The 14,429-nt window shown below is 66.3% G+C and overlaps 1 protein-coding gene across 1 annotated transcript in view; it reads right to left on the bottom strand.

Annotated features, from left to right (window-relative positions):
• Positions 1-10,508, bottom strand: part of CPXM1 (carboxypeptidase X, M14 family member 1) — a 31,672-nt gene extending 21,164 nt beyond the window's left edge. Inside the window, exons 1-3 of the mRNA XM_075916109.1 lie at positions 10,181-10,508; positions 3,335-3,442; positions 1,165-1,274 (exon numbers count right to left, since the gene is read on the bottom strand). Of these exons, the coding sequence (XP_075772224.1) occupies positions 1,165-1,274; positions 3,335-3,442; positions 10,181-10,397 (435 nt within the window). The 5' untranslated portion in view covers positions 10,398-10,508. The remainder of the gene's footprint in view (positions 1-1,164; positions 1,275-3,334; positions 3,443-10,180) is intronic.
• Positions 10,509-14,429: the final 3,921 nt, after the last annotated feature.

The raw sequence follows: 14,429 nt of genomic DNA, 5'->3' as shown, positions 1-14,429 counted from the left end.
TATCTGGCCTAGGGACACGGGGCTGCATGGACCCTTGGTCTGACCCGCCTGGCCGTTTCCGTGTGAAGCCAGCCTGGCTGCAGTGGAGATTCACGGATCTGCCCCCCCATGGGCCCGATTGTCTGGCTGCGAATGGGATGGAGAGCGGCGGGGGCTGCCCAGGGGCACCGGTACCTCCGGACATTCAGGGGCTTGTGGTGGGCCCCGACTGGGGAGGAGCAGGGCTCTGGAGACAGCTGCTGCCCTCCACCGGAAGACGAGACGTTAGCGGGGGGCATGGATGGGGGCGACCCTGCGGCAGAGGGCCAGAGCCATCAGGACGGCAGCCCAGAGCAGCTGGAGGGAGCTGTAGCCCTGCTGGTGGCCAGGTGAGAGCCCCGAGGGCACGGCACGGCACGGCGCAGCACCGCATAGCTCAATGTGGCACAGCACGAAACGGCACGGCACGGCACAGCACGGCACGGCGTGGCACAGCTCAACGCGGCACGGCACAGCACGGCACGGCGCGGCACAGCTCAACGCGGCACGGCACGGCACGGCACGGCGTGGCACAGCTCAACGCGGCACAGCACGGCATGGCGCGGCACAGCTCAACGCGGCACGGCACGGCATGGCGTGGCAAAGCTCAACGCGGCACGGCACGGCATGGCGCGGCACAGCTCAACGCGGCACGGCACGGCATGGCGCGGCACAGCTCAACGCGGCACGGCACGGCATGGCGCGGCACAGCTCAACGCGGCACGGCACGGCATGGCGCGGCACAGCTCAACGCGGCACGGCACGGCATGGCGCGGCACAGCTCAACGCGGCACGGCACGGCATGGCGCGGCACAGCTCAACGCGGCACGGCACGGCATGGCGCGGCACAGCTCAACGCGGCACAGCACGGCATGGCGTGGCAAAGCTCAACGCGGCACGGCATGGCGCGGCACAGCTCAACGCAGCACGGCACGGCATGGCGCGGCACAGCTCAACGCGGCACGGCACGGCGTGGCAAAGCTCAACGCGGCACGGCATGGCGCGGCACAGCTCAACACGGCACGGCATGGTGCGGCACAGCTCAACGCGGCACGGCATGGCGCGGCACAGCTCAACACGGCACGGCACGGCGCGGCACAGCTCAACGTGGCACACCAGGGCACGGCGCAACACGGCACGGCACACCTGTATATTGAGGCGTCCCCGGTGGGCACCCAGCCCGTAGCGCTTGATGGTGGAGGCTCGCATCTGGGAGTCCGACACCCTCAGCGACTCCAAGCCCAGCGGGGGACACTCTGGCGGGAGGCCGAAGGGGAAGGGGAAGGGGAAGGGAAGGCCAAGTCAGCTTAAAGCGCAGCCGCACACACAGCGCTCTGCCCCCGGAGCCTCGGCCAGCGAGGGAGGCCAGGCTGGGAGCCGCTTCTCCGCTGGAATCTCGCCTGCAATGGGGGGACCCCGCCCTGGGATGGGGGGGTCCGGGCCCATGGGAACAGCCAGCGCGGCATCCGGGGGGACCCTGCTGCCCTCTGCCTCGCCCCTGTCAATCTCCGGAGTCCCCGGCACTGCCGGCTGTGGAACAACCCCCCGACGCGCCGTGCTCCGGACCCCTGGCTCCCTGCCCCAGGCGCTAGGGGTGCCTCTGCGCTGTCCTCGGGCAGTAACGGCCACGGGCCACGCGTGCAGTGACCAGGTACCGCAGCCCGAGGGGCATTTCCTCCCGCCCTGCCCATGCCCTGCGCTCGGTGCCTGCTCCGCCAGGGCCCAGGCTGCTGCTGCGGGAGACCTTGCGCCTGGCTCCTCGCTGCGGCTGCAGCAGCACAGACAGCGCCTCCAGCAGCAGCAGGGAACGAGCCGAGGGGCTCGCCCGTCCCCCCCTTCGGTGCTGCAGCCAGCCAGGCAGGGACAGTGGTGTCTCGCCTGCGGGTGAGCCAGACTAGCACCAGCGCTCCGGCCGGCCCACTTACGCGCCACGTGCCCAACATTTACCCAGCACTTTAACCCACGTCCGCACCTCCTCCTCCAAGGGGGTACGAACGCCGGTCTGCAGCGTCCCTGGTACCTCGGTCACGCCCGCCCACACCTCTAGCTGGGGCAGGGCCAGGCGCTGGCGGCAGGGGCTGGCTCTGTGAACGTGGGGAAGTCAGTGGATGTGATAGACCTTGACTTTAGCAAGGCTTTTGATTCGGTCTCCCACAATATTCTTGCCAGCAAGTTAAGGGAATGTGGATTGGATAAATGGACGGTAAGACGGATAGAAAGAGGCTAGAAGGCCGGGCCCAGCGGGTCGTGATCAACAGTTCGATGTCAGGATGGCGGTCGGTTTCTAGCGGAGTGCCCCAAGGTTCGGTTCTAGGACCGGTTTTGTTCAATATCTTTATTAATGACCTGGCTGAGGGGATGGATTGCACCCGCAGCAAGTCTATGGACGACACTAAGCTGGGGGGAGAGGTAGATACGCTGGAGGGCAGGGGCAGGGTCCAGAGTGACCTGGACAGATTAGAGGTTTGGGCCAAGAGAAATCTGCTGAGGTTCAACAAGGACAAGTGCAGAGTCCTGCCCTTGGGACGGAGGAATCCCAAGTATTGGTACAGGCTGGGGACCAACCGGTTAAGTAGTAGTTCTGCAGAAAAGGACCTGGGGGTTACAGTGGATGAGAAGCTGGATGTGAGTCAAGAGTGTGCCCTTGTAGCCAAGAAGGCTAATGGCATATTAGGTTGCATTAAGAGGAGCATTGCCAGCAGATCCAGAGATGTCATTGTTCCCCTTTATTCGGCTCTGGGGAGGCCACATCTGGAGTATCGTGTCCAGTTCTGGGCCCCCCTTACAGGAAGGCTGTGGACACATTGGAGAGGGGCCAGCGGAGGCGACCAAAATGATTCGGGGGCTGGAGCACATGACCTACGAGGGGGGCTGAGGGATTTGGGTCTGTTCAGTCTGCAGAAGAGCAGAGTGAGGGGGGATTTGAGAGCAGCCGGCAGCTCCCTGCAGGGGGGTTCCCCAGAGGCTGGCGAGAGGCTGTTCTCAGGGGGGCGGATGCAGAACGAGGAGCAATGGGCTCAGGTTGCGGGGGGGGTCTACACTTTTCCCCAACATCCAGCCATTTCCCTAGGACGGTGGGGAAGCACTGGGCTGGGTTCCCTAGGGAGGGGGGGAATCTCCATCCCCAGAAGGTTTCAGTCCCAGCTGGACCAAGCCCTGGCTGGGCTGATGGAGTTGGGCTGGTCCTGCTCTGCGCAGGGGGCTGGACGCCCTGACTCCTGAGGGCTCTGCCAGCCCCGGGGTTCTAGGATCCAGGGCCAGGGCCGGAGGCACCAGGCGACCCCCTGTGGTCAGCGCCCCACGGGCGAGGACGTACCTGGCTGCTGCTCTGCGACTGGTCCCGGGGCGGGCGCTTTGGGCTTCTTCTTCAAGACTTTTTTCTTGACCACTTTGACCCGCACGGCTTTTCTGGCGGTGACCCTGGCTGGAGACAGGCAGGCCAGGCCCCGGTCACCCCGCTCGTCCTCGGGCAGAGCCGGGGGCCAGGGCACGGGGTGCTGCCAGCTGCCAGGGAGGAGGGGTCAAACCTCGGCCCCCTCGGCCCCGGGGCCCTGCTGCAGGGAGGGGCCATCGCCAGGCCCTGGGCACCTGGAGACCCGGCTGGGAGGTGTCCGGGCACCGAGTCGCCGCTGCCACGTGTCTGGGCCTCCCGCCTGACATCCTGGGGGGCTGCTGCCTCCAGCCCGCGACCGGGGCTCCTGGGCGCCTGCCTAGGGCCCTGCCCAGGGGCTCAGCTCCGGGATCGCCCCCAGGCAGCCAGAGGCCCAGCGGTGCCGGAGCCGTCCTGCCCACTGCCCTCCCTGGGCACGGCCCTGCCGGCTCTGCAGGGGGAAGGGCTGTGTCCCTCCGCACATGGCCAGCGGGGGCCGAGCGGCTAGGGGGAGGTCAGCCTGGGGTGGGGCCAGCGAGGAGGGGTTCAGGGTTGGGGCTCTGGCTGAGGGGCAGGCTGCCCCGGGGAGGGGGAAGCAGCCCGGGCGGGCGGGCGGGGATCCCCGGCCCAGACACAAAGCCGGCTTCGAGGGCTCTGCCCGGAGCCGCGTGGGGGGCGCCGGGGCAGCCGCGTTAGCTGTGGACGGCTCCAGGCTGTGCCAGCTCCGTGGCTTGGCTCCAGTCCCGGACTCTCCCCGCGGGGCCCTCACGGATCCCCCGTCGCTTCTCCCGGCTTGCGCCAAGCCCAGCCCCCCCCGCCGGCGCACGGCCCCGCTGGGGGGCCTCTGGGGCGCCCCGTCCCTCAGCTGGGCCAGGGCCCGCCAGCCCCAGCCTGCCCCCTGCACTGCGCAGCCGGCTTGTGCCCAGCCCCTGCCTGGGAGCCACAGGGAGCAGCCGCTGCCCCATGCACAGCAGGGCAATGCTGGAGGGGAGGGGTAGGATCGGCCCCCCCATTCCCAGACGCTGACGCCCCCCGGCCCAGCGCGGCGCAGCCTGTTTGCAGCTCTGCGGCTCCGCACCGCGCAGGTGTTACGGCCACACGGTGCTGGGCGGGGAACCCTGCAGGGAGATCCCCCTGCCCAGCCACACACCGCACCACACCGCCACAACGCACACACGGCACACCACACCACACCGCCACAACGCACACACAGCACACCACACCACACTGCCACAACGCACACACGGCACACCACACCACACCCCCACAACGCACACACAGCACACCACACCACACCCCCACAACGCACACACGGCACACCACACCACACCGCCACAACGCACACACGGCACACCGCACCACACCCCCACAACGCACACACGGCACACCGCACCACACTGCCACAACACACACACGGCACACCACACCACACTGCCACAACGCACACACGGCACACCGCACCACACTGCCACAACGCACACACGGCACACCACACCACACTGCCACAACGCACACACGGCACACCGCACTACACTGCCACAACGCACACACGGCACACCACCCCACACCACACCGCCACAACGCACACACGGCACACCACACCACACCCCCACAACGCACACACAGCACACCACACCACACCGCCACAACGCACACACGGCACACCGCACCACACCGCCACAACGCACACACGGCACACCGCACCACACCGCCACAACGCACACACGGCACACCGCACCACACCGCCACAACGCACACACGGCACACCACACCACACCCCCACAACGCACACACGGCACACCATACCACACCCCCACAACGCACACACGGCACACCGCACCACACCGCCACAACGCACACACGGCACACCGCACCACACCGCCACAACGCACACACGGCACACCGCACCACACCGCCACAACGCACACACGGCACACCACACCACACCCCCACAACGCACACACGGCACACCACACCACACCCCCACAACGCACACACGGCACACCACACCACACCCCCACAACGCACACACGGCACACCACACCACACCGCCACAACGCACACACGGCACACCACACCACACCGCCACAACGCACACACGGCACACCGCACCACACCGCCACAACGCACACACGGCACACCGCACCACACCGCCACAACGCACACACGGCACACCACACCACACCCCCACAACGCACACACGGCACACCACACCACACCGCCACAACGCACACACAGCACACCACACCACACCCCCACAACGCACACACGGCACACCACACCACACCCCCACAACGCACACACGGCACACCACACCACACCGCCACAACGCACACACGGCACACCGCACCACACCGCCACAACGCACACACGGCACACCGCACCACACCGCCACAACGCACACACGGCACACCACACCACACCCCCACAACGCACACACGGCACACCACACCACACCGCCACAACGCACACACAGCACACCACACCACACCCCCACAACGCACACACGGCACACCACACCACACCCCCACAACGCACACACAGCACACCACACCACACCGCCACAACGCACACACGGCACACCGCACCACACCCCCACAACGCACACACAGCACACCACACCACACCGCCACAACGCACACACGGCACACCACACCACACCGCCACAACGCACACACGGCACACCGCACCACACCGCCACAACGCACACACGGCACACCGCACCACACCCCCACAACGCACACACGGCACACCACACCACACCGCCACAACGCACACACAGCACACCACACCACACCCCCACAACGCACACACGGCACACCACACCACACCGCCACAACGCACACACAGCACACCACACCACACCCCCACAACGCACACACGGCACACCACACCACACCCCCACAACGCACACACGGCACACCACACCACACCGCCACAACGCACACACGGCACACCGCACCACACCCCCACAACGCACACACGGCACACCGCACCACACTGCCACAACACACACACGGCACACCGCACCACACTGCCACAACGCACACACGGCACACCGCACCACACTGCCACAACGCACACACGGCACACCTCACCACACTGCCACAACGCACACACGGCACACCGCACTACACTGCCACAACGCACACACGGCACACCACCCCACACCACACCGCCACAACGCACACACGGCACACCACACCACACCCCCACAACGCACACACAGCACACCACACCACACCGCCACAACGCACACACGGCACACCGCACCACACCGCCACAACGCACACACGGCACACCGCACCACACCGCCACAACGCACACACGGCACACCGCACCACACCGCCACAACGCACACACGGCACACCGCACCACACCGCCACAACGCACACACGGCACACCACACCACACCCCCACAACGCACACACGGCACACCGCACCACACCCCCACAACGCACACACAGCACACCGCACCACACCGCCACAACGCACACACGGCACACCGCACCACACTGCCACAACGCACACACGGCACACCACACCACACTGCCACAACGCACACACGGCACACCGCACCACACTGCCACAACGCACACACGGCACACCACACCACACCGCCACAATGCACACACGGCACACCACACCACACCGCCACAACGCACACACGGCACACCACACCACACCCCCACAACGCACACACAGCACACCACACCACACCCCCACAACGCACACACAGCACACCGCACCACACCGCCACAACGCACACACGGCACACCACACCACACCCCCACAACGCACACACGGCACACCACACCACACCGCCACAACGCACACACAGCACACCGCACCACACTGCCACAACGCACACACGGCACACCGCACCACACCCCCACAACGCACACACAGCACACCACACCACACTGCCACAACGCACACACGGCACACCGCACCACACCGCCACACCGCACACACGGCACACCGCACCTCACCACACCCCCCCACAACGCGCACACAGCACACCGCACCACACACCCCACAACGTGCACACAACACACCGCACTCCACACCCCACAACGCGCACACAGCACACCGCACCCCACACCCCACAACGCACACACAGCACACCGCACCACACCGCCACAACGCACACACGGCACACCGCACCACACCCCCCACAACGCACACACAGCACACCGCACCTCACCACACCCCCCCACAACGCGCACACAGCACACCGCACCACACCCCCCACAACGCGCACACGGCACACCACACCACACCCCCCACAACGTGCACACAGCACACCACACCACACCCCCCACAACGTGCACACAGCACACCGCACCCCACACCCCACACCCCACACACAGCACACCGCACCACACCCCCCAGAACGCGCACACAGCACACCGCACCCCACACCCCACAACGCGCACACAACACACTGCACCCCACCCCCCACAACGTGCACACGGAACACCGCACCCCACACCCCACAACGTGCACACGGCACACCGCACCCCACCCCCCACAACGAGCACACGGCACACCACACCACACCCCCCACAACGTGCACACAGCACACCGCATCCCACACCCCACAACGCGCACACAGCACACCGCACCCCACACCGCGCACACAACACACCGCACCCCACACCGCGCACACAACGCACCACACCACACCCCCCACAATGCGCACACAACACACCGCACCCCACACCGCGCACACAACGCACCACACCACACCCCCCACAATGCGCACACAACACACCGCACCCCACAACGCGTACACGGCACACCACATCACACACCCCACAACGCACACACGGCACACCGCACCACACCACACCCCCCCACAATGCGCACACAGCACACTGCACCCCACCACACACCCCACAACGCGCACACGGCACACCGCACCACACATTCCACAACGCGCACATAACACACCGCACCACACCTCCAACAACATGCACACGGCACATCAGAAAGTGCACACAGCACGCCACCCCACACATTCCACAATGCACATACGGCATGCTGTTCCACACCACACACCCCACAATGCGCACACGGCATGCCACACCCCACAATGCACACATGGCACACCGCACCACACAGCCCACAAAGTGCACACGGCACTTGGCGTCACACCACACCACACACTCCAAAGCATAGCACACCACATGGCCCACAAAGAGCACACAACACTGGCCAGTACCACACCACACACCCCATAAGAAGCACACATCACTCAGCACCACACCACATGTCCCAACGAACAGCACATCACACCACATGCACCACAAAGAATACACAACACTGGCCAGCACCACACCAAATGGCCCACAAATCACACATGAACGCTGGACATCATACAACATGGCCCACAAAGCACACACAAGACTCGGTACCACCCCACACACCGCACAAAGCGCACACGGCACTCGGTACCACCCCACACAACACTCGGTACCACCCCACACAACACTCGGTACCACCCCACACAACACTCGGTACCACCCCACACACCGCACAAAGCGCACACGGCACTCGGTACCACCCCACACAACACTCGGTACCACCCCACACACCCCACAGGCGCACACAAGCCGGCAGGGCCAGGAACACACAAGCAGTAAGTGCGGGGAGCGACGCACCTTCCAGCCCCGGGCGCCTGGGGACCAGAACCCGCTCACAAGCCCGGCCGGCCCCAGCACGAGCCCCGAGAGCCCCGCCCCCGGGACAAGACAGGCAGCCCCCCAGCCCCCCCACCCCCAGTGTGCCGCACAAGGCGCCAGGCACAAGGCTGGAGCATAGAAGGGGACACCCGGGAAAGGACCCTGCCCCGGGCCAGGCTGCGCTCCCCTCCCCACTGCCCCGGGCCAGGCTGCGCCCCAGCCCCCCCCGCCGCCGCTAGCCCCCCTCCCCACTGCCCCGGGCCAGGCTGCCCCCCTCCCCACTGCCCCGGGCCAGGCTGCGCCCCAGCCCCCCCCCCCCGCCGCTAGCCCCCCTCCCCACTGCCCCGGGGCCAGGCTGCGCCCCAGCCCCGCCGCCGCTAGCCCCCCTCCCCACTGCCCCGGGCCAGGCTGCGCTCCCCTCCCCACTGCCCCGGGCCAGGCTGCGCCCCAGCCCCCCCCGCCGCTAGCCCCCCTCCCCACTGCCCCGGGCCAGGCTGCGCTCCCCTCCCCACTACCCCGGGCCAGGCTGCGCCCCAGCCCCCCCCTCCCCGCCGCTAGCCCCCCTCCCCACTGCCCCGGGCCAGACTGCGCCCCAGCCCCCCCCCCCCGCCGCTAGCCCCCCTCCCCACTGCCCCGGGCCAGGCTGCGCTCCCCTCCCCACTACCCCGGGCCAGGCTGCGCCCCAGCCCCCCCCCTCCCCGCCGCTAGCCCCCCTCCCCACTGCCCCGGGCCAGACTGCGCCCCAGCCCCCCCCCCCCGCCGCTAGCCCCCCTCCCCACTGCCCCGGGCCAGGCTGCGCCCCAGCCCCCCCCGCCGCTAGCCCCCCTCCCCACTGCCCCGGGCCAGGCTGCGCTCCCCTCCCCACTACCCCGGGCCAGGCTGCGCCCCAGCCCCCCCCTCCCCGCCGCTAGCCCCCCTCCCCACTGCCCCGGGCCAGACTGCGCCCCAGCCCCCCCCCCCGCCGCTAGCCCCCCTCCCCACTGCCCCGGGCCAGACTGCGCTCCAGCCCCCCCCCCCCCCGCCGCTAGCCCCCCTCCCCACTGCCCCGGGCCAGGCTGCGCTCCCCTCCCCACTGACCCGGGCCAGGCTGCGCCCCAGCCCCTACCTTCGCCGCCCGTTGCATTCTCGGCGGGCAGCCGCAGCCGCGCGCCCTGGCCCCCGGCTTCGGGCTCGTGCGGGGCGGTGCTCGGCGCTGCGGGTGCGGCCGTGGGGCCCCGGTCGCGGGCCGGGCGGAGGGTGGTGCGGGGGGCCCCGTGCGCGCCGGGCAGGCGGGCTGCGGGGGCGAGGGCCAGCAGCAGCAGGAGCTGGGGCAGCGCCGGCATGTCGAGGAGCGCAGGGGCAGGCAGGGCGCAGCGCAGCGGATGCGGGGCGCGCACCTCTCCCTGCGCTCTGTCCGCGGCGCAGCGGCTCCCTCCCCCGCCACCCGCGGCCGGGCCCCGGCTCCAGGCAGCTACCGCATTGCGCGGAGTAGCGGGGCCCGCTAAAAGCGTCCTGCTCTCGGCTGGAGCGGGGCTGGGGGCGGCTCCCGCAGCCCCCCAGCTCGGCAGGGCACCGCGCCTGTGCGCCCAGTGCCCTGCAGCGGGGCCAGCCAGGGGGGTGGGCGAAGGGTGCTCGTGGGTGAGGGCCCAGCCTGGCTCTGCAGCCAGAGCCCAGGGCCCACGGGGCTCGTCTGACCCCCCGCGTGGCACAGGCCAGAGACCGGCGCTGGTACTGGGCACTGTTCTAGCCAGGGCCTATGACCTCTCCCGCCCCCCTCCACTGGAAAAGTGCCAGGGGGACCTGCCTCCTGTGCCCTCCCTTTGCGGCTTCGGGCGGCCTCAGTTGCCTTGTCTGTAAAATGGGACCGAGCCCCCTGCCGCAGCGACCCAGCTCACACCCGCTAACATGCTGTGACAGCGTTGGGGGTTCCCCATCTCCTGCACCCCGAAATGGCACAAACAGACTCCACCAGCCGGTGGAATTGAGGGTGGTTTATTGCTCCTCCAGCACAGCGCAGCACAGATGGAATCTGGTTACAGGAACTGGGGCTAAGAGGCCTCAGTGCCCCCCCTTGAGATGGGGGGATCCCAGCCCCCTCCCCAGCTCCTTCTCCCCTGCTTTCCAGCCAGGAACTCACTCACTCTCCTCCAGCCCTGCCCCCCAGCCAGGGCAGCATCCACCTCCCTTTGTTCCTCTCCATGGGGGTCAGCTGGCCAAACCAGCTGGGATACCCTCTTTGCATAGTGACTCATCGCTTGTCTGCTCGGTGGTGCTACAGACAGCAGCCAGAGAGTTAGCAGGTTCCCCCCACTACGTCACACGTGTCTCCTCCTCATGCCCAGGCATGGCCGGGAGCCATGTGGCACAGACCCAGGACCCCCAAGCAGGTACCCAGACCACAGGCCCACCCTTCCTCTGCCTCCTGCTGCTAGGGAGGTGCGCTGGGCTCCCTGCATGGCAGATGCTAGAGCAGTGGTGGGAGGGGTGCCTTGTACCTCTCCTAGGCCCACAAACCCACGGGCTGCATGTGCCCACACAGCGTCATGCCCACCTCTGGGACTGGGCTGCACCGAGGAGCAACTCACATTGCCCCCATGCGAGCCACCGAGGATGGACATTGGCCCAGCCTTCTCTGCCTGAGAGCAGAGAAATGGGAATGAAACTTGACAGTCTCTCCAGAGCACTTTCCAGAAACAGCAGCTGCTCCCTGGAGGTCCTTTCTGGCTCTAGGACTCAGTGATTCTCAGGCAGACAGGTCAAATCAGCAGGCCCAAGAGTTTGACAAGAGCTGGCCGAGGCGCTGGCCGGCCCGGTGACTGGGATTTCCATCAAGGCCTGGGCATGGGGGAAGGTCCAGCAGACTGGAGGAAAGCGACTGTGGCACCAGTGTGTAACGAGGGAAGGGGGCAAGCAGGGTAAATACATTGTAAATACCACAATGCTTCTGGGCAAAACAAGACAGAATCCAAGGCGGGTGATGCAGTTAATGCCGGTCCCTGGTCACACAGCTGCAGAGAAAGGCGGAGCCCTCACACAAGAGCTGGGAACCACACCCTGCCCCCAGCTGGTGGGAGGCATGAGCCGAGGGCTGGGCCAGCAGTCCCTCCCCAGACCCGTCACCATCTAAGCCACAGCCCAGGCACCCATTGGACAGACCAGCATAGGGACAGAGCGTCCATGGCCAATGGGGATTTCGCTCTGATCCCCAGGGCCCTCCAGTGCTGTCCCCCCAGCCCCAGCCCCCTCTGAGCATGCACCTGCTGGGCTGGACCCCCGGGGCGCCGGGGCGCTCAGCCCCTCTGGGTGGGCTGGGGGTGACACCAGCAAGGCCTGTGCCCTGCAGAGGAGCCAGGAGGCCTCGTCCAGGCTGGGAAAGCGCGTGCAGCCCCGCGCCGGGCGGGAGAGGGTTACAGACCCCGCTCCCAGCCAAGGGGCTGGGTTAGAAAGGCTGGAATTCCTCTCCACGGCTTTTCCTGTTTTCCTTCCCTCCCTCTGCAGCTGAGCCAGGCTCCCCCCAATGGAGCCGCAGCTGGAGCATTTCCCTCTCCTGCATGTGCCTTAACCCCTGCAGGTCCCCAGCTTGCCCTGTCCGCTGCCGGCGGCTCCTCGCAGACCGGCTCTGTCCCTGGCCATGCCGAGCCCCCTGCAATCGCCTAGCACGTCTGCTCCGGGGCTCCAGCTGTCCCAGACTGACCCTGGCCCCCCGCCAGGCTCTTTCCACTGGCTTCATTGGGAGGGTTTCCTAGGCCTGATGGGCTCCCAGGGGTGCAGGGGAAGATGCACACAAGACAATGCTTGGAACGCCCTGGGCACTGGCGATAGAGTCACAGAACCCACGGACTGGCAGGGACCTCGAGAGGCCGTCAAAGCCCTGTCCCCAAGCTCTGCCTAGCCCGCCCCGGACAGTGTCTGTCCAACCCGCTCCACATAACTCCAGGGACGGGGATTCCACGGCCCCCAGGCACCTTGTTCCAGTGCGTCACCCCCGACAGGCAGGAACTTTTCCCTAATGTCCAACCTCAACCTCCCCGGCTGCAGTTCAAGCCCCTTGCTCCTTGTTCTATCCTCAGAGGGGAAGGAGAACGATTCTTCTCCCTCGTCTTTGTGACACCCTTGAAAACCGCTCTCGTGTCCCCTCTCAAGCTAGGTCTACTCTAGGTTTTTTTGCAGAAGAGGATATGCAAATGAATGCTCATTTGCATATCTTCTTCCGATTCTTTGTGCGGAAGATTTTGCTGCTAAAAAGCCCGGTGTAGACGTGGCTATTTGTCGGGAAAAAACCCTTTTTCGCAAGATCCCTTATGTCTCAAAACTCGAGGTTTACCGGATCCTGCAAAAAAGGGGTTTTTCCTGACAAATAGCCACGTCTACACCGGGCTTTTTAGCGGCAAAATCTTCTGCAAAAAGAATCGGAAGAAGATATGCAAATGAGTGTGCCATTTGCATATTCTCTTCCTCAAAAACCCGCAGGGTAGACGTCGCCTGTCTTCTCTTTTCCAAACTAAGCGCGCCCAGTCCTCCCTCTGAGCTCCTGTTCTCTGGATCTTTCAGCATCCTCGTTGCTCTTCTCTGGACCGTCTCCAAATCTTGCCTGAAATGCGGCGCCCAGACCTGGACACAAGTCTCCAGCTGAGGCCCAACCAGCACAGAGCAGAGCGGAAGGGTGACTCCTCGCGTCTTGCTCACCACACTCCTGTGAATGCAGCCCGGAATCAGGTCTGATTTTTGCAGCAGCATCACCCGGTTGACTCATATTTAGCTTGTGGTCCACTCTGACCCCTGGATCCCTTTCTGCAGAACTCCCTCCTTGGCAGTCGCTTCCCATGTTGTGTGTGTGCGAATGACTATTCCTCCCTAAGTGGAGCACTGCCATGTGACTGATGAACCGCCCGAGTGCCGGCTGTAGCCCACAGCCACTGGGTGCTTGGCAGGGGCAGAATGCACCTCCTGCTGAAAGCACAGGCCCCAGAGACTGAGCTACAGGAGAATCTTCATCCACAGTTAGCAGTATGGGGTTCATGACACACAGCCGATTCCCTCCAGTGGCTGGTGATGACATACCTACCCCCCACCCACATGCACACAGAGAGTAGCCCTCCCCCTCCCAGTTCTAGGGTTTCTCCCCCAGCTGTTTCAAGGCCTTGCTTCCCCCAGGACCAGGTCTGGGGGTTATGCCTGGGCGGAGGCAGGCGGGAGGGGGATTTCGGGCTGGGTCTCTGCCCCTCTCTGGAGAGGCTGGGCCCAGCACTCAGGAGGGCAGTGAAGGTCTGTGCCAGTGCTGCAGCGGGGGGCAGAAAGCACGGCTTGTCTGGCCCTGCGCCGTCCCAGAGCGGCCATGTGGAGCCAGGCAGGGGCAGCTCAGAGCCCCCAGAGTG

The sequence above is a fragment of the Pelodiscus sinensis genome, unplaced genomic scaffold (genome assembly GCF_049634645.1).
Source record: "Pelodiscus sinensis isolate JC-2024 unplaced genomic scaffold, ASM4963464v1 ctg76, whole genome shotgun sequence".
Taxonomy (NCBI): domain Eukaryota; kingdom Metazoa; phylum Chordata; order Testudines; family Trionychidae; genus Pelodiscus; species Pelodiscus sinensis.
This window is presented reverse-complemented; position numbering and strand designations above follow the sequence as displayed.